The sequence below is a fragment of the Sander vitreus genome, chromosome 6 (genome assembly GCF_031162955.1).
Source record: "Sander vitreus isolate 19-12246 chromosome 6, sanVit1, whole genome shotgun sequence".
NCBI classification, from domain to species: Eukaryota; Metazoa; Chordata; class Actinopteri; order Perciformes; family Percidae; genus Sander; species Sander vitreus.
In genome coordinates this window covers 2,791,286-2,812,772 of record NC_135860.1, presented here as the reverse complement: position 1 = coordinate 2,812,772, position 21,487 = coordinate 2,791,286, and the positions used below count along the sequence as shown (strand labels likewise).

General features: G+C 40.8%; 2 protein-coding genes across 3 annotated transcripts; both read left to right on the top strand.

The window, feature by feature from the left end:
- The first annotated feature begins 479 nt into the window (after positions 1-479).
- On the top strand, positions 480-8,284 carry cenpa (histone H3-like centromeric protein A). 2 transcript variants are annotated; one of them, XM_078252098.1, is made up of 5 exons: positions 480-594; positions 1,244-1,420; positions 2,752-2,873; positions 4,086-4,160; positions 7,714-8,284. In XM_078252098.1, the coding sequence occupies exons 2-5, from the start codon at positions 1,297-1,299 to the stop codon at positions 7,840-7,842; spliced, it is 450 nt and encodes a 149-aa protein (XP_078108224.1). In that variant the 5' UTR covers positions 480-594; positions 1,244-1,296; the 3' UTR covers positions 7,843-8,284. The 2 variants fall into 2 exon arrangements, with proteins under 2 accessions (XP_078108224.1, XP_078108223.1); XM_078252097.1 differs by having other exon boundaries at positions 481-594; positions 1,240-1,420.
- Positions 8,285-10,801: 2,517 nt separating this feature from the next.
- mettl6 (methyltransferase 6, methylcytidine) lies at positions 10,802-20,730 on the top strand. The gene is made up of 5 exons (XM_078252090.1): positions 10,802-11,341; positions 15,065-15,199; positions 15,457-15,627; positions 16,566-16,707; positions 19,231-20,730. The coding sequence occupies exons 1-5, from the start codon at positions 11,027-11,029 to the stop codon at positions 19,383-19,385; spliced, it is 918 nt and encodes a 305-aa protein (XP_078108216.1). The 5' UTR covers positions 10,802-11,026; the 3' UTR covers positions 19,386-20,730.
- Positions 20,731-21,487: the final 757 nt, after the last annotated feature.

Genomic DNA, 21,487 nt, shown 5'->3' with positions numbered 1-21,487 from the left:
TAGGAAAGTCGGCGAAATTTGTGCTACATCACTTGCCGAGTTGGCGTCATATTTGTATATATTCATGGTATTACCAAAGAATTTCTAATAATCCGTAGACGGGCTTTGGTATTACGCAGTAACATGGCGGACGAAAGTGAATATTAATTTGATTTTAAACATGTATGTATCAATTCACGTATTGCATATGATTTTTTTTGCTCACATATAATTTGTAATATTGTATCAGATTGTAACGTAACCGTTAAACTGGAAAGAAATACTGGGATACCATTTGAGAAACACGTGAATGCAGCATATGTTAAAAAAAAGCAAAAAGAAAGAAAGGAGAGCTTGGTATCATCAAACACCTTTACCGATTCCTGACGTGTATCCTCTCGCTCACATCCCCGCCCATTTAGCGAGTTCCGATAAATCTCAACAAGCGCTCCCAAAACAGTTTGTCCTGCCCACTTGTTGCAAGCTGATTGGATAAGTCGGTGAATTGGCGTCGTTTGAATTTCAGTTCATGTTTTTGTTGTGTGCGAGGACTGCTTGTTCGGTTTCCTGTATTTTATAAAACATTGAACTCGGGAATATTGTTTAACATTACGGGTACGTTTACAATTACCATGTTGGGTTAAGACATGTTAAAAGCAAGTTAATATGACGGTGTAAACGTAAAATAGCACCTTAAAAGTTACCCGACCTTTAAAGCGACTATGGAGCGAACGCTAACGTTAGCTGTTTGGCTATATATCTAACGTGGTAACCAGTTAGCTTGCAGCCGTTATCTCGTGAAATATCCAGTAACGTTATGCTTGACTTACATTTGTAGAAGACAAGTTTTGTATATAAAGTGTCTTAAGATAATAATACACTAACTTACAGACTTACTTTCAAGTCAATATTTAAAGTCCTTTCTGCAATGCATATAGTTATGTTAACGTTACAGCATAGAAAGGTTAACGTTAGACTGTTGTTTCCGCTAATGGCTCTCCCTGTGCTATGGTTGATATGACATTTGAACTCCCCATGGAGGACGTAGCTAGTTATCCATCGGGGAGAGTGATGACCTAACGTCAGATGACAAAACCTATTTTAGCTCATCATTGGTATCTGTAATGCTAGCTATATTTTAGGTATAACCAGCAAATTAGAAGATTTAATGGAATAAAAAGTATCCATTTCCTATAAAGAGATGATTTGAAGGTTTGGTTTGTGATTTATGAAGCATGTCATGTCCTCAATCTTTCACAGACAGACTTTGGCTGCAGCAGTTTTCCTCCTGTGGTCCTGAGCTGTGTGTTGGAGGCGATGCGTCATGATGATTCATCTGCCAGCCGTCGGAAGGGCAAAACCCCTCAACGCCGACCCCCGCTGCCGGCCCCAGGGGCCTCCCGTTCAACATCCCGGTCCCCAAGACTGAGTGGTGTTTCAAGTGAGAGCCATTGAAGTAGCACGGCAGACCTTTAAACTTGTTATTTTTTTTCAATCACAGAAATAAGCCACTGCTTTTATCACAACTAAAAACAAGTAAACTTTTGAAAAAAACAAGGCGGGTCATTTAGCTAAACTAGTATTTAAAAACATGTCGATAAGATAAAACTCCTTATTTTTTAATCCGACATGTCTAAAAAGTATTCCTGCTGGTGATTGGTAAAGTAACATTAAGAATATTTGACCTGTTTGTCAAATAGTCTCCTCATTCTTTTAGAGCAGGGGTATCAAACTCAGTTTCCCAGAGGGCCACACTGGAAAATGAGAATCACATCAAGGGCCAGATGCGTAGAGTTTATTGACATTCTTTATTTAAGAGAAAAAGTCAAATATTTTGACTGTATCATTGCATGACTCATGTACTGTAGTCTTCACTTACATTGTGGGCCCAATAAAGCCCCAAAAAAGTTCCTCAGTCAAATACGTTGAATGAAGCGCCAAAAAAGTTGAAAAAAGACGTCAGAAAGTGCCAAAAACATCGTAAGAAGCGCCACAAAATGTCCGGAAAAGTGACAAAACATTGAGTAAAGCGTCAAAAACATCTAAAGCGTTGAAAAAAGCACAAACTGCTGGAAAAGGCGTCAAAAAATATCTCAAAAAGCAACAAAAATGTAAAAAAAAATTAATATAAATAAAATAACTAGGTGGCCCTAAATTTATTGTGAATCTAAATTGAAATGTGGGCCGGATCAAAACCTGCGAGGGGCCGGATTTGGGCCTCGAGTTTGACACGTGTTTTAGAGGAAAGCTAGTCTCGCATTGCCAGACCTTCCTCCACAGCGCTGCGCAGGAAGGTCTGGTTAGTCCACACAACATGGCACAGGAGAAAAACGTGCTCTGGTTTATTGGCATTTCTTTAAACCAATCACAACCATCTCGGGCGGTGCCGAGCGCCATATGGAGCAACGGTGCCTCTGCTAGCCTCGGGAAGGAACTTGTTTTGGTGGAACATGTGCACGTTCAAAGGTTGTTTTAGTCGTGCAACAGAAAACTCAGATTGGACAGATAGTCTAGCTAGCTGTCTGGATTTACCCTACAGAGATCTGAGGAGCAGTTAACCATCTCATAACTTCATCGACTGGAGTTTAGAATGCCAACACAAAGAAAGCGGAAGGTAACAGACATCTGCCCAAAATGAGGGACATCAGGTGGAATTTCCGGCGACACCTGAGAAAAAAAACCCCGGAAATGAAACGTCGTCGATATAGACTAGAGGAAAGCCTACCTTCTCTGCCATCACAACTAACACTCTACACACTGTCTGTTTTCCAGTGCAGCCCCCTGCGTCTCCCAAGAAGAGAAGGTTTCGACCAGGGACCAGGGCCTTAATGGAGATCCGCAAGTACCAGAAGAGCACCGATCTCCTGCTCAGGAAGGGACCCTTCTCTCGCCTGGTGAGTCAAACGGAAGCAAACCACGAGGAGAGTATGATAGCTGTACCAAGTGTCTCTTTGCGTGTGAACGGGAGTAAGACTCAGCATGTTTTCTGGGTCGGGGCGCTCCTGTTAACCTGACTCCGCCAGATGGATTTGCACGGCTGATCCATCTGGGAACTTTCCGTTGGTGAACTTTTGGGAAGGGGCGAAAATACTGGTTAGCTGATTGGATAAACCATCTGTCTATCACCACCTATGTTGGTGATAGACAGCCAAATCAACCATTTAGGTTAACGATATATCAAACTCTTGCCGAAACCAGTCGGGAGAAGAGCAAAAACATCTTTTCCTCTGAGAAAAGCCTCCAGTGCCGTTTTTTTTTTTTTTTTTTTGCTCTTCTTTCAATGAAGGAATACTTTCTAATTCGGATAAAACTTGCGCGATAGCTACGCTCATCTCATCCGTGGAAGCCGCCATGTTGTTTAGACTGAACAGTCGCCCCCGAGCCGTTTTGGGCACCACCTAAGCTGAGTGGATGTCAAATCAGTGTGAGCATCAGAACTAACTAAATTACGTTTCTCAGATCCAGTGATTGTAGTCGGTCCCCAGTGGACTTCTTTAGCAAGTTTTGTCTTAAAGCTTTTTGAGTGTTATTTATGTGTTATCTGCTCTTGCCTTTTCAACGTTTTAGACACAGATATGGTATTAAAAATGCTCCAAAGTGATATGAATTGCATTTTTCTTTTTATTGAAAAACATGACATTCTTGAGGGAGGACACCTAAACCCCCCTATCAAATACGTTCACGTAAGTCTTCAACAAACTTAGGGAAAACGCAGCGTGGGGAAAACGGAGTCCTCGGTTTCGAAGCACCTCCTAAAGGCAGGTATCGGGGAAAGGCAGCGATGCGTCTGGTGTACGTAGTGTCTGAACCCGCTAGGGCTGCACGATATGAGGAGAACATGCGATCTGCGATAACGTTGTTGAATATTGCGATAACGATATTACTTGCGATAAACAGATATTAAAGTGTACTCAGTTCTGCAGCTTTCAGTATTCTGCTAAAATACAACAAAAAATGCAAGTAAAAACGTTTTTGTGTGGCAGGGTACCTTTTTTAAGAAAAAAAAAAAAACTGACGTTGTCATGAGTCGTATCTCTCGCCTGTGTCCCGCTCACCCCAGCTGGTCTGAAAAAGCATAATTTTCTCGGTTCCGTGTCTTGGTTCAGGTCCGTGAGGTGTGCCAGAGTTTTTCCCATGACGCTCTCCGATGGCAGGTCTACGCTCTTCTGGCCCTGCAGGAGGTAAGCACTTGCCTCCACCACCAAGCTAACATTCTGTCATTCGTAGCAGTGCAAATGATTCAATAGATAAATAATAATAATCATTTTATTCATAGAGCATATTTCAAGCCATTAGCATTCAAGATTGAGGATTTCACCCAGGGATAAAAGTATGAATAGGCCTGCCTGTGTGGAACATATTGTGTTCTTGGTGTCAGCCCCTCTGGTTTAAATGAGATCATTAGACGTTCATAATCAATGTTTGACCATCATACAACAATTTCAAAGAATGAAATATACATGCATAACACATAGTACATCTCATTCACTGCACTTAAAGCAGTATGTTTCCGTATTGTCTGAAAATTGTAATTTAGCTACTAATTATTGAAGCTGCATTTATTTTCACTGAGCAACGTGAGCATTCATTTGGTGTCTTGTCTGTGTCCACCTGATGAATGCAAATTCAGTGTTCACTCTCCTTTTTAGTTCTGGTTTGATCCCCAACCACTCCTGAGAAAAATATCTGTCGCTTTTAGGGTTGGGTATCGTTTTTGTTTTTTTCTTTTCTTTTTTCGATACCGGTGCTAAAGCGCTACTTTTAAAACGGTGCCAGTGCCTGAACCGATACTTTTAAAAAAAAGAAGGGTACTAAACAACAGTCAGCGACATTAAAGAAAGGCCTGTTATTGCTAAGGCCATATGGTCTAAATGAAATAATTTAATAATATAGTAATAACTATAACAATAACGTATTTCACTAGTAAATTGCTATTGAATGACAAGAACAACCACCAGATGGGAAAAGGGCATTTAACAATAACTTTGAATGCACCGCAATGCTACTAGGTTCAAGCATGTTGTTTTTCCGACAACGGCAGCTGCAGACTGTTAACGTCCCGCTGTTGGAATCCTCTACGGGGAAATACCGTCACACTTTACACTGTTTAGCTGTCAGCATTTTAACTGTGTCTAATACAGCTGCTAGCTAACTGTAAGCTAACGTTAGCTGCTGTCAAGTGTAGTAAGAGCATCAGAGAGCAGCGCAGGCATATCAGTAGCACCGGAATGAGGCACCGAAATCCGCGTTGCTATTCGGTCCGGTAGATACCTGTCGTTAAGGCACCGGTGCCATCTTAGTACCGGGTCTCGGTACCCAACCCTAGTCGCTTTATCTGCGAAATGCGCCACCCTGTTCACCAGCTGGTCTCGAACTGTATCTGCCTGCTGTTTGCTGCTGAGCAGATGGAGTACAGTGGATTCATCAGAGCCTTCTCACAGAGAGAGGCTGCATGCTGCTGGAAACACTGAGACTGAACTAGGGTTGCACAATATTGACAAAATGTGATATTGTGATATCGATTATGAATATTGCGATATTAATTTTGATATTTTTAAACGTATGTAAAATTACAAAACTTATGGGAAAACGCATCAAAATAGATTCATAACAAATCAAACAAGTTTTCTTACAACACAAGGTTTATTTCAACTGTCATATTAGACTGGTCCAACATGAATAAATAAATAGGGATCATGTCTACAGAACAGGACATGTTTTACTGGTGGTACAGTATCAAATGTATAAATAAAGAGAACAGGACACAACTTTTCTTTGGCTTCTCTGATTCGTTCCGTGTAGTTCTTCACTCACACTGTCACTCTGTTGAAATATGCACACACGTGGTCCGCTCCATAGGGTTTGTCATGTAGTGGACTCGTGCGCGGATGTGCACTAACATGTGCAAGTGGCACGGTAACTGGCCAATGAAATGATGATCATTATAGCGTTTCAAGCGGGCTCTAAATCAAACCCAACTAAGTAGGGCTGAACGATTTTTGAAAATAATCTAATTGCGATTTTTTTCCCAAAAATATTGCGATTGCGATTATATTTTTTTAAGCTCTTTGTCTTCTGTATTATTCAACGACAAGCAATAAATCATTGTATAGTATGAACAACACAAGATTAGATAGATTAAACAAACTTTTTCTGGAGGCCAGGCCTGGATGTGATGATGAAATCAGGTGATGCATGAATTTATATGAATGATCTTTATTGAACTACTTCAGTCCCAGTAGTATACTGAGCACTGAGCGCCTGGTGGAAACATTCATATGAAAGTCAGAAACTAAAGTGCAGATTGCAGAAATATAAAAACAAATATGTGGCTTTACCACACTTAGTAGTATTTACATTTAATTATCATTTACTGTAATAAACATATGTAAACATGTGGATTGCACTTTTTAAACACTGTCTTTGAACTTTACTAGACAGTTAAATAGGTAAAAATATAGTATATACAGTATATACAACGGTGTATTTTTATTTTTTACAGCGCACACAGAGGAGCTGCCTCCAGCCCCTCCCCCTCGTGAAGTTGCGTGCCGTGTGCATGACAGCGTCAACGTTGCACTCAGAGACCGAGAGGCTATCGTTACGTTAGCAGTAGCATGCTGCTGCTGGTCTTGCCGTGGGATTAACTGTACTAATAAAACCGTTGAAACAACGCAGCCACGCTGCTGTGAAAGCTCCCCGAACGTCATTTATCAGAGTCTGGTTGTTACCCCTCTCAGTGGCAGCTCCTCCACTCCATATCTTTATAATGGAGCTAAACGGAGCTAACCGCTAATCAGAGCTAATCGTTGCCAACCGAGCCTTCAGTTCTGCGTGCCTGTATCCATTAACTGCATGTATGGACTCCAGCCTGAGAAAAACCCTTCATTTTATTAAAATGGCTGTAAAAGTTTTAAACTACAACTCAGAGTTGTTTGAATGACGGCGTAGCGTGCTAAGTTGATGCTTTCTCTGCGGCTGCAGACTGATTTGCTCTTGCGAGTCACGTGACCAAATCGCAGCCTTTGCGATTAGGAAATTGCGTCTTAACATATCGCGATATTATCGCAAATGCGATTAATCGTTCAGCCCTACAACTAAGCCACACAGCCAACGGACGGGACGCAGCGCTCCACAAAATGAAACAATATTGCATACTTATCGCGACACTTTCGATATAATATTGCACAGCGTGATATCGCGATAACGATATTGAGTCGATATATCATGCACCCCTAGACTGAACCATTCCATAAGTGGGCAGAGGAACTGCAGAATCGGATGATTATTTCTCTTTGCGTTCGTCACTATGGTTTCCCCCCCCCCCCCCTTTCAGGTTACATGAAGACTCACTGTCAATATAGAAATATAGATTAGTGCGGCTTTGATATTTAAATGTAAATCTAATTATTTGATTCTCTGTTTAGGTTTTTGGCTTCACTGGTTCCTTTTTTATAAACAATATTTTTGAATGAATATTCATAAAGATTGATACACTTTCATGTGATCTGCGTGATGAATACAGTGCCTGGTGATGTTTTTGTTTTTTTTAACTATTAAGTCATAGACTACAACCCAATATTGTACATTGGACCTATTTGTATTTAGAATAAAAGACTGACAGCCACGTCCTAAACACACCGAGTCGTCCATAAAAACGAGCTGAAGCCAAGAAGCTAATTTCTTTGATTTCACATCACCTGGTGTTCTTCCTCCTCCTCCTCATCCCTCCAGGCTGCAGAGGCGTTTCTTGTCATGTTGTTCTCCGATGCAAACCTGTGTGCGATCCACGCCAAGCGGGTCACGCTGTTCCCCCGGGACATTCAGCTGGCCAGGAGGATCCGCGGGGTGGACAACCTGTAAAAACAACACAGGACAGAGTGGACAAGCAAGCCACAGCAACAGGAAGGACTTTTACAGGAGGATTTAATTGCCCTCTTTCCACTTCAGTCTGTTCTGAGACTGTGATACTGCTTATAATGTGTTTAAACGGGATAACTGTTTTAAAAATTTGATTTTTATACTATATTTTTGGAATTTGGGTTACTAAGTTCTTGGGAAATGAAATCATTTGACTTGGCAGAGCATCACAGGTTTTTATTAAAAGGTAACAAGTTCAAGTTACCGACTTTTAACAGTCAGAAAATAATCTTATAATATAATCTTATCTTATATTTTGCATACTGTGTTAGTTTGATCCCTCACTGTTTTATTGCTTTTGATATATTATTGATGTGTACATATTGTTCCACATTCATGTGTACTTACTTTGTTAATAAACCGCAAGATTTGTTTCTATTACGTACCTGATGTCTTATTTTGGTTTGTACACATTCAGTCTCATTGTGTGTCTTTGTATGGTGTCACAACTAATTTACCGGTCATGTTCTTTCAGTTAAACAGAAAAGTTGCATCATCAGCCGGCTGTAACAGTTGTTGGTGAGGGTGCTAAACCTGCTCTCAGTTTAGGTTCTGTAACTGATTTGTCGAGGACGGGATGAAAACCAGATCTCAGGTCAGTGCTCACAGAGGGAAATGGGTCTAAAAACAAGCAAGGCTCCTTGGCTCTGGAATAGCCAGCTGGAGGCCACTAGACAGGCTGAGTCTGCTGATGCTCTTAAAATGCTGATATTATGCTTTTTCCTTTATTGTGTTATACATCTTTTTTTGTCCATGTTATCGGTTTACAAAGTGAAAAAGCCTGAAGTCCACCCCAAAGGGACTTACCATCTCCAACAGAAAACACTGTTCACAAACTGCTGCAAACAGCTCTATTGTAGTCCAGCCTTTACTTCCATGACGAACGAGCGTCACTTTGTAACACGTTATAATGCTCGCCTAGCTGCTAGCGTGGCACGCCCTCATACTCTGCTTCTGACTGGCTAGTAGTCTTTACCTAGCTACTGCGCATGTGCGACTCCCAACAAAGATGGAACAGAAGTGGAATGCCTCACTCTGTAGCTAAAGGCTCTGACACACCAACCCGACGGCCAACCATCGGCAGAAAAGGCAGTCGGACTGACTGCCTCCCCGAGTTGGTCAAAAAAGTGCCTCGGAACACACCAAATCGTCATTTCCGGGTTAGCACTCCACCAATCAGATTGGTCATTGAGTCCGACTGCCCACCCACCGATTCAACATGTCAAATCGGCCAAAATGAAGGCCGACGGCTCCTCCGGCTGACGACGGCACGGCTCAACACACAGGGTGAAAAGAGGAGCTGCAGCAATGTGCAGTACAACCAAAATATGGTGTTTTCTGAAAATGAAACCAGTAAACCTATTCTGATATACAGTAACCTTGAAATACAATTATGAACCTGAAAATGAGCATAATATGAGCACTTTAAGATGCATCATAAGACCTAGCTATTTTCTGGCTTTAACTGTATTTAACCTGTTTTATTTTCATCTGATTCCCTGGGTGTAAATTGTGTTTAAACTTGTTTCTATTTTAATATTGCTTTATTTCCACATCATCCGTGAACTATATATATCTTTATGCTTGTATGTGTAAACTTACATGTATATTTTTGTGACGCACTTTGGTGTAAAATCTGTTCTTACGTGCTGTGTAAACAAACCAAAAAATGATGAAACAGCGGGTCGGTGAGCAGAGACAAAGCAGTGAAAGAAGAGTTGTTTTACCCCACAGAAGACGCAGGGACGTGCTTGTGGTCACGAAAGAAGCTCAGGACGTCATGGAGCTGGTGGGGACTTCTTAAAATACATGTTATAGTTCACAGGCAGCCAGTGATGAGATTGTTAAATGTGGGTAAACTCGGTTTCATTTTGGTGAGGTCCTGGCTGCAGTGTTTTGAATAGGGCTGCACAATTAATCGCAATTGTATCGAAATCGCAATATGAAATGGTGCAATATCCAAATCGCAGAGGGGCGCAATATTTGTTAATGCCAAAATATGTATCAAACCATTCTGAATTCAGTATTGTGGTGCTGCAGAGATGTCCCGGCCTACACATCATATCCTACAGACTAAAGAGAACATCTTTGTTTGGTACAGATCCTCGCAAAAATCACACTATGATCATTTTCATTTCTTTCAATGTTAATAATTTTCAATGAAAATGAGAATAATGATACAAAAATGAACGTTCCCTCCAATATCGTGAATCATATCACAATATCAGTCAAGAATAATCGCAATTAGATATTTTCCTCATATCGTGCGGCCCTAGTTTTGAACCAGTTGTAGTTCAGGTTCTTGAATGGTGTGTTGATGGTAAATATATTTTCCTAAAAATGTAATGTAATGTTTTCATTCTTTCTCGTTAAATTGTGACTTTTTACTCGTACTATGGCGACTTTGTTCTTGAAATATTGTGACTTTACTCTTGCAAGATAAAGACTTTATTCTCAAAATCAACGTGGCCCTAATACTCGGCCGTACAGACAACTTTTTTTTCTTTTTCTTCAATAAAATATAAAAGCTTTTGACAGAAATGAATTACAGATCAATTTAGATTATGCTATAACGCAAGGGCGTTACTTTGGGTTCAACTTTGGGGGGGGGGGTTGAGATCTCCACTATTGAGTCACACTTCATTTTCTGCATACTGGTGATATTTTCTGCAACAATTTGTGCCTTTTCTGCATCAAGTTATGCATCAAGTGCAAAATGTGTTTATTTATGTTAAAGAAATTATAATAGGTTTTTTTGGGTGGTTGCACTGGCCAGTTTTGATTATTGGGGGGTTGAAACCCCCCCTGTAAATTACGCTTGTGCTATAACGTGATGATATGCATTGTATTTTTTTTCCAGTGGGTAACGAGCGGAACCCACGGAAAGAAAAGGAACCAATTGTGAATGCTACACGGAAGAATTTAAGTAACGCACAAGATGGACGTCAAATGTGGAAAAATCCAACATTGTGCAAGATATTTTTTTAAACTACGTTGATTTTAGTTTTTTTTTTAAATAACAGAAGTTGTAAACCTTGTTGCGTCGTTTGTTTTCCTATAACTTAACGATAAATTACGGTACTGACAAGAGGAGGCGGCTAATCCCGAGACTTCTTATAGCATCGTCATGGCACTGTCTACAAATGAAAGTTCCCCAGGTGATATTAAAACAACACCTCCTGAAGAAAAGCTGGCGTTAAAAGACGGCATAACTTCATGTGTCCCCGGGCAGACCAAAACCTCCACCGCCAGAGTTTTAACAGCGGAGGAGCTGGACAGACTCGGCGGTGAGCGGGCTCTGGTGTCCGACTTCAAACTGATGAAGTTGGAGAAAGAGGCGCAGAAAAACTGGGACTTGTTTTACAAAAGAAACACGACAAATTTCTTCAAGGACAGACACTGGACCACCAGAGAATTTGAAGAGCTCAAGGCTTGCAGAGAGGTAAGGAAGGAGGCAGGGCGACTTCGGTAAAGTTAGACAGAAATTGGCAGATTCGCGGGTTTGCGGTTCAATAAATCTTAGATGAAACGTGTTCCTTACACAATAGGCAGCTCTATCTAACCGTAGTAAGGTAGACAACAAGCTACGACCCGGTTTTTATCCGAAAGAACCGTCTACGTATGTGGATAAATACAATGCATCCCTGTGAGCGTTCTGCTTTCAGCCGAGCGTCTAGGGACCGTCTACAAAGTGCAAAACCGAAAGTGGATGCAAAGATAAAATTCAACAGCTTCACTGTTATTGAGCCTAGTACTTCCACATTTACTCAACACATCTAGGGCCTCCCTCTGAACATACTACACCCGCTAAGTTTTGAAAATCTGGCTCAGCCTATTTTTTATGAATTGTTATTGTGAAAAAAAACGTCAATGTTATTGAGTCTAGCTCTTCCAAAAAATGCTCCACACATCTAGGGCCTCCCTCTGAACATACTACTGTAATGGCAAAATTATATTTAAGCATGATTCTTTATATTCTTGTCTTATTTATGTTTTCCTTTGTCTCACAATGCTGAAAGTGAGTTTTTCTTATTCTCACATGTTGAAAGTAAGAGCCACAAAGTCTGGGAACGTAATGTGTACGCTGAACCGATAGGGGCTACAGGGTCACCCTAAACTATCTGTTATTCTCCCTGGATAGTTGAGACTTCTCACATAGTTGAGATAAACGGGATGTCTAAACCTCGGGGTAGAAAGTGGTACGGAGGGGAAGAAGTGAAGTGGCTCCTGAATGTCTGACTATGTTTGATTGTAAGAAATGTTTAGAAAAGGGGGGCATGTCTTTCTATCTCACTGGAGATGCATATATACTGTGTGCTTTTTCTTATTCGTTGAATACATTTTCCACACTGGGCTGCTGTGCCTTTTGTGAAATGATATTCTATATTCTTGCAAGTTTATAATAAAATACAAAAACCTAACTTGGTTTAGTCTTCGACTGTCTTTATTTGTTTCACTTTCCTATTTTTCAAAACCTACACCTGCTGCAAACATGAAAAGTTTCCACCACACTACACCAGCTAAGGAAAGGGTCGTGGGTGGGTGTACGGTTCTGTGACACGCAGGAGGAAAGAAAAAAAGCGACTATTGCAAGCGGGACGCGAACCCCGCTCTCCTGTGTTTGACCCATCCCCACCCCAACCAACTTCCCTACACGGAAATTGGCCCTTACATCCTACTCTCTAAATCCTCTCTAACTGCTGCTCTCCCTGGTGCGTTACACAAACACGCTGAAAGACGCTTTTTTCGTTGCATCAGACTCTGACAGCCACTGTCCAAACGTGGACAATTGTAAATGTTTATATATGTGTGTTCCCTAAACACCTGTAACTACATGCATTTATTATGTGAATGGGACATGGTACAAAATTGTTACATTACACAAGAAATATCAATATACTTAGCTATTTTCACATCGATTTGTATGGTCCTACTAGCTTTCCCACATACCATTTCAGTTGCATGAAAATTACGCAATAACACAAACACGCCTTTTTTTTCTTTTTTATTGTCATGGTCTTTTGTTGTTGTTTAGGGACAACATTAACAAAGTATTATATTTCTCAAGAAAATACTGATTGATGGCAGGTGTGTCCCAATAAAATAGTTTTGAGACCCTCAATATCACTTTTTTTTGAAGGTTTTCTCTGAAACTAGGCACTTCTATAAAAACAGAGACTGTGGTACAAACTTTTAATGGTTAAATCTTACTGAGACCATGTTTGTCTTCCATTCTAAAAAGTTTAGTCTGGCTAGGAATAATAATTTTTAGATAAATGTCCAAACATGGCCTCCTAGATAAGGCCTTTTAGAGAGTGTAACAAATATTGGGCAAAAACGTTAACAAAAATATTTTACAGGTTTTACAAACTTGGAGGGAAAAAGAGAGTAGGTGCTGCAACCCTTTTCCTGGATTTTGTCTGATTTGACACGGAATGACCAAATAGCAAAACTCAAGGTAACAGGTCAGTGGTCACAGGTAACCATACAGCATGCTTTTTAATGAACCGGAATGCAAGTCCAAAAAGCTGTAATAGATTGGGGCACCAGGCCTCTGCTATCTCTTCACTGTATGATTTCAGCAGGACCCATGCAAAACAAAACCAGAGGCCATCCAGGGCCATACGCACAATAACATTATCTACTCTGTGTGGTCGTTGCTGTTAATGTAACCCACTCCCTCTGTGCGTATGCCGCCTGGACGTACCCCTCGGCACTGCTGCGATACTCTGTGTTGTGTTAGATGTTAGGGGTGAAGTGCAGAGAGAAGGTGGCACGGGATGAAGATTGTGGGTGAGACCATCTGGTTTAGTTTCACGGAGAAGGCTGGTTTCATCATCCCTTAACGTAGGACATTAGTTTTTTTTTCAGTTAGACAAAACAAGCAATCTATTGTAAAAATAATACAGTGTCAAAAATAGGCTGAGCCAGCTTTTCCATAATTAGCAGGTGTAGTATGTTGATAGGGAGGCCCTAGATGTGTGGAGTGATTTTGTAAGAGCTAGACTCAATAACCATGAAGCTGTTGAATTTTATCTTTGCATCCACTTTCGGTTTTGCACTTTGTAGACGGTCCCTAGACGCTCGGCTGAAAGCAGAACACTCACAGGGATGCATTGTATTTATCCACATATGTAGAGGGTTCTTTCGGATAAAAACCGGGTCGTAGCTTGTTGTCTACCTTACTACGGTTAGATGGAGCTGCCTATTGTGTAAGGAACACGTTTCATCTAAGATTTATTGAACCGCAAACCCGCGAATCTGCCAATTTCTGTCTAACTTTACCGAAGTGGCAGGGCGCCGTTCTCGACATTTGCATGTGAAAGCCAGGAACACTACTAGGGCTGGGCGATATGGAGAAAATCAAATATCACGATATTTTTGACCAACTACTTCGATATTGATATTTTAGGGTTGACAATTATTGATTTCCCAAAATATTTACATAAGGAGGTTTGTGATAAATAATCATCAGTAATGTGAATATAATGATTAAGTGGGTAAAGGCAAATAAGTAACAGAACAGCTGGAACAGTCTGGTAAGTTCAGAAAATGACATCACTTTACTGTAATGCAGCTCGTAAAACCAGGAAAAGACAACACACGTCATTACGATATTACATTATCCAAATCTAAGACGATATCGAGTCACATATCACAATATCGATATAATATCGATATATTGCCCAGCCCTACCACCCAAGAAACCAAAATGTATTGAATTTTGTCCCATTAAACCCCACTTGTAATTATTTACCATTTTATATTTGTTTAAGTAACGAGTTGTATTAACTTTGCTTTGTCATTACTGTGTTTGGGTTAAAATAGCCCCCACACGTTTTTTTCTTCTTCTTGTTTCTGGAGAACATCTCGCCAAACTTCATTAAAAAAAATTACAAACTTGAGAGAATTTAAAATGAGACATAATAACATCGTCATGGTCTCCAGATCATTTCGGCATTTAAATAATCCATCAATGGGCAATGTAGTTTCTTACATTTCCAACTTGTATATAACTGTGCATTTTGTGGAAGAAAGCTGTGGGAATAAGGGCAAACATTTTCCCTATAAGAAACACCGTTTAGTATTTCCTTCTTCATTTGGAGCTGTGCATGTTTACACATTAATAAGTGATAAACAGATTGTTGTCCTGCTTGGTTTGCAGTTTGAGTCCCAGAGGCTGGTGCTGCTGGAGGCCGGCTGCGGTGTAGGAAACTGCATCTTCCCTCTGCTGGAGGATGACCTCAACATTTTTGTTTATGCCTGTGACTTCTCACCACGAGCTGTTGAATTTGTCAAAGTAAGATATATCTATATCTATCCATCAAATCTATATCAAATACCTGTGATCTTTTCTTTACTTTTGTAGGTCAACTGAGCTCCAGGCTCTTTTCTAGTGAGACATGGCTTTACGTTCACTCAGAACGACATATTTTTATGTGTGAGCTGACCAGTGTACTCAGTGTTTTTTAGTCTTAGATGATTAGATGGCTTATTTATGACACACTAATTATAATAATGCTAAATAAAACCCCTTCATCTGCTTTCTGTTGACAGCAAAATCCTCTGTACTGCCCCGAGCGCTGCTGTGCCTTCCAGTGTGACTTAACTAAAGATGATATGAGGGAAAATGTGCCCGAGGGCAGCGTGGACGTCGTCACTCTCATCTTCGTCCTGTCGGCCATCCACCCTGACAAGATGAAGCTGGCTTTGCAGAACATCAGCAGGGTGAGAGCAGAGTCAGCCTGGGGAGAGAGACTCAGTGCAGGGCTCCTTTTGGGAAAACAAGTTTAATTTGATCATTTCTTACTAAAATGTAATGTTTTTTCCTTCTCTCCTTTTAAAATACACCATGCCTTACATACATACATTAATGTGGCTGCTAGATGTGCTGCATGTGTCTGGTGGTAACTTTCCATCCGGTTTTTGGATTACAAGCTGTTCTAAATGGTGTAAAATAACATACATGTGGCTTTAAAGGAACACGCCGACTTATTGGGACTTTGTCTTATTCACCGTATCCCCCAGAGTTAGATAAGTCCATACATACCCTTCTCATCTCCGTGTGCGTTGTAGCTCTTTCCGACGGCTCCACCGGTAGCTTAGCCTAGCACGGATCCTGGAGGTAGCCTACTGCTCCCAATAACGCCAACATGTTCCTATTTACATGTTGTGATTTGTATAGTCACAGCGTGTACAAATAACAAGGTCACATGAGACACAGACATCTTCTAACCATATACATACTTGGAACTATATTCTCAGAAAAGCGAAGCACTGCTACTTCTGCTACTTGGGCGGAGTGATATGCTTGCACCTGAGAAGCACCGGACAGAGAGTAGGAATGCTTCGCCTTCTGAGAATCTACTTCCCAGTATGTATACGGTTAGAAGATGGCTGTGTCCTTATTATTTGTACACGCTGTGACTATACAAATCACAACATGTAAACAGGAACATGTTGGCGTTATTTTGACACACATTTGGAGCAGTAGGCTAGTTGGAACAGATTACCTTCAGGATCCGTGCTAGGCTAAGCTACCGGTGGAGCCGTTGGAAAGAGCCACAACGCGCACAGAGATGAGAAGGGTATGTATGGACTTATCTAACTCTGGGGGATACGGTGAATAAGACAAAGTCCCAATAAGTCGGCGTGTTCCTTTTAAGGTGCTGAAGCCCGGTGGCATCATCCTGTTCAGGGACTACGGCCTGCACGACCACGCCATGCTCCGGTTTAAAGCCGGCAGCAAGCTGGGGGAGAACTTCTACGTCCGCCAAGACGGAACCAGGTCCTACTTCTTCTCTAAAGGTCTGTAAATTACTTTAGTAGTCTTTCTTTTTTTTTAGATTATTTTTTTTATTAATTTCTGTGGGTCATCATGATTAGGTACCAGGAGGAAGTACATCAAATAAGGGATAAACAACAGCAACGGAAACATTTTTTTCATTAAAATCAGAGTTTCATCAGAATTTCGTCTCTACTTTTACATCCTATCAGGGTTCACACGGTTTGAAAAAAAACCTGGAAAAGTTATGGAATTTGAAAAATGCAAATTCCAGCCCTGGAAAGGTTTTGGAAACATAAAAAGACCCAGAAAGTTTTGGAAAAGTTTTTTTTTTTAACACAGCATAATAATATGTGATTAATAAATGTATTTCACGTCGTCTTAACCTCAACGTTCTATTCGGGGCGCGATATTACCAATCCCACTATGAACCACATACATTGTCATTCATTTTATTGTTAAACCTCTAAGGGGAAAACTTTAACACAGATTTTTATTCTTATTATATAATGTCGACTGACATTTTCAGGAAATCATAGTCATGGAAATTTGCCAAAAAGTCATGGAAAAGTATTGAAAATGCGTATGAACCCTGTACTATGCTTCCCTCAATACTTGTTATTGATTATACCGACCCACCCCTACCAACCCACCTCCCTTCCCCAACTCACCCTACCATCTCCCACCCGAGCCCCCATTTTCCCGCCCACCCCGCACATTGCTGGTCCTCATTCAAAACAGGTCCCACATACACACACACGAAAAAAAAAAGAAGTAGTAAATTCTAGTATAGTTTGTTTTTGTCACTGAGACTGATAGATATGTATTTTTTAAGCGACTTTACTGTGCCAAACAAAACAAACTAAAGTGGTGAGCTTCCAACCAGCAGTAAGCCAGTTTTCACTGACGCAATGAGATTCATTTTTTTTAATCGCATGCCGGCATTTATTAATTTATTTTACACTTCACTCGGCTTTGCGTCGTGCCTAACAGGCTACTATTTTGACCCTTTGCAGCACCGTTACTTATCATCAAGCTGCCACTTCCTCGTAACACATCCTGCTGCTGCAGGCTGCAGGCATGATGGAGAAAGACAGCAGCAATGAAATCCAAAACTCCCGGACGGCTCGTAGACAAGTCGAAAGCCATATGCACATTGTGTAAAGCCGAATTAAAATATCACCGAAGCACGTCGAGCTTGAGCTACCACCTACGGAGCTAAGCATAGTAGTACAGTTAACGTGATGCTAGACCACCGGCCCTCGGGGGGGCGGGGGAGAGATGAATGTTCGGAAATAAGAGGTTGCTGTGGTCCGCCGTACAGGTTAGTTTGACCAGCGGGCAACAGCGGCGGCCGGAGGGAGCAGCTGCAGCGGCCGTAGCGGGCAGCGGCCGTAGCGGGCGATCACGGGGGGACATCCTCAGCGGTGAAACGCAAACAGGGGCTGGAGTATAACCTAGCTAGGTGAAAAGCTAACAGGGGCTGGAGTATAACCTAGCTAGGTGAAAAGCTAACAGGGGCTGGAGTATAACCTAGCTAGGTGAAAAGCTAACAGGGGCTGGAGTATAACCTAGCTAGGTGAAAAGCTAACGCTAGCCAGCCACCTGTTCCATCAATCCTGCTTGCAAGTGTCCGCTCATTAGATAAAAACTGGACTACATCCAACTCTAACGAAACTCCCAACGCGAGTTCAGAGACTGCTGTGTTTTTGTTGTTGTGGAAACAACAGTGTACCGGACTATCCAGCCTGTTTCTCTGTCGCCGGGTAAGAGTGGAGATGGGCTGTGTTAACACGGACTGGTGCAGAAATGAGCTGCTCATTAACCGGTGATCACTGGACATCACTGAGTAATCAACATTATTTAGAAGTTACTAAACAGTATATTGACTCTGGTAAGGATAGGGATTTTTAGGTTTTTAGTTAGGTACTTGGAGGAATTGTGGAGGAATAATGACAGATTCACACATTTTTAATTTGTTTACAGTAAATAAATAATTACAAATCTTAAAATCAAGTTCATCAAGTAACTTTCTTTGCATTCATTTGATTCCCAATCAAGATACACTGGTAAACATTGCTTTTGATTGTTAATATGTACTTAAAAACTGTTCTGAAATGCAAAATAATAGGATTTTAATCATTTGATAAAATATGCGATTAATCGCGATTAACTATAGAACTTCAACGATTAATCGCGATTAAAAAACATTAATCGTTTGACAGCCCTAATGATAACATAATAAAGATTAAATTATAATTAGTTCTTGGTTTTATTATTCAACAACTGTTGAATAATAAAACCAAACAGGCGGTATTATGTGAAATATACAGCTGTTTGTACAGAAACTACAACATGGGAAGGACATAGTGATCTTTCCACACAAGAGTCAGTTGTCAAATAGTTCCTTGGTTTAAAGGCTCTTTTCATATTTCTTGACATTTCACGACACCGCAGAAAACACTGTAACCCCCCCCCCCCCTTTCTGTATTGTTCCCATCTTTCTGAAGTCTCAGACTTTTCTTTTTTTTTTGGTCTGCTTTCAGAGTTCCTTGCTGAGCTGTTTGCAGACACGGGCCTCCAACCTGTTTCTAACGACTACGTCCTGAGAGAGACGGTCAACAAAAAGGAAGGGCTTTGTGTTCCCAGAGTGTTCCTGCAGAGCAAGTTCACCAAGCCCAGCCAATCGCAGAGCTCCTGATGTCACTTGGCCTATATCTATTACCTCATAAATCACGCGGAACACTGAAATGTCCAGTTGAAATTGGATGGCAAAAGAAAAATAATATTCCTCGGGGGAACTGGTAGCCATGAGGGAGATGCAGCTGGTTAAGAGACATTAATAATGCCTGATCCCACTAATCAGCTGATGCATTTTTGCTCCTTCGCCAACAGATAAAGACAGTGTTGCACTGGGACTCTTACAGGTGGAAATATAGGAAACTATGTGGAAACACAAAATGCTACGAGGAGCATGACTGTTCTGCAAGGACCAAAGTTGGATAAATAGGGAATCTCAGTGAATGGTATTTGCTGTTTCACATCCATTTAATTTACAATTCATGCCATGGCCCTTAACTAACTTTGATCAGCCTTTAGCATAACCAGGAGAAGTTCTCTGTAAGCCTTCAAATGTTGTTCTACTCTGAACAAACAGGTATTTTGATTGCCTCCAGTATAATTTTCTCCACCGTCTTTTTTAAATGTTACATTTTTTTTTTTTTTTTTTAAAGTCAGAATTCTTACTTTATTCTCAGAATTCTGACTTTCTGACATTTTTTCACATGTGGCCCTAATCCCCTTCCTTGGCAAATTTTAAAATAAAATCAAAGATGTGCACTTTTTTAAGTTGATAAACATTTTGGCATTTGAATTAATGTGGTGGTTAACTATAGAAACCGACACGGAGGCGTTGCAGTTATATAGTATGTGTCTTGAGCCTTAGGTGACTTGGATGCACCCACAGTGTGCAGTCTTTTACTGAATGTCAAAAAGAAAATCCCTTCCACATAGTCCACAACAAAAAGACATTCAAAATCAACAGCAATATCACATTTTCTACAAGCAGAGGGAGACCTGAGGTTGGTTATTAGCTGTATCAGTATTCAATGTCAATAAAACAATCCCTAACGTCTCATCTTTTCTGGTTTGACATTACACATGTCGTCCAGAGGAGTGCGCTGTTGCCTTCAAGGTGCGAACACGCTTAGGTCAGCTGGCAAGGCAGTGCAGAGAACCATCCGTGTTATGTTCTGAATGTTATCAGTCTGTCATTATCTGTGACTCAAGTTGGTGATTCATAAACTTTGTGTACCGTCTGTGGGCCCAAAGCAGAGCCCTGCTACAGTATCAGAGACTTAATACAATTAATACATTTCATTTTATTGCTGATTTTGTATTTGGATAATGTATTTGGTAAGTCATCAGTGGTAAACATTTGTTGCATTTCCTCTTTTGATCCTGGAGTAACGATGAATTCAAGGTGAAAAAGTAGAAGAAATATTTAATAATGTCCTTGTTATTAATCAACCAGTTTGTTTTCCTGGCTTTGTGAAGTTTTTGTTTGTGCTGGCATACAGTTAGATTTAATCTTTTGGAAGAGACATCCAGTGGCTATAAGACTTTCAAAATGCTAGTGAATGAAAGTAAAACACTCAAATGTTGCCACAACCATCCATTAGCAGGATCCCATGTGAAGCATATTATTTGACAGGAATATAAGGTATACATTTTGACTTTTGAAGCACAAACGCCCAACAAGCAGCACGTCCTTTGGGCAGAAAGCCTTCAGGGTTTCTGTGATTTGTAGACTTTGCTACGCAACGGCCTAAAAGAAAAAGCATCCTCCTCTGCTGATTGTAAAAAGAGATTGCACAGCATTTTCTGAGGTTATCGTCTGCTAAACCTTAGCCTACAGTGGGGCAAAAAAGTATTTAGTCAGCCACCAATTGTGCAAGTTCTCCCACTTAAAAAGATGAGAGGCCTGTAATGTTCATCATAGGTACACTTCAACTATGAGAGACAAAATGAGAAAAAAAAAAAAGAATGCTGAGTTGCATCCAAAGAACACCATACCTACTGTGAAGCATGGGGGTGGAAACATCATGCTTTGGGGCTGTTTTTCTGCAAAGGGACCAGGACGACTGAACCGTGTAAAGGAAAGAATGAATGGGGCCATGTATCGTGAGATTTTGAGTGAAAACCTCCTTCCATCAGCAAGGGTATTGAAAATGAAACGTGGCTGGGTCTTTCAGCATGACAATGATCCCAAACACACCGCCCGAGCAACGAAGGAGTGGCTTT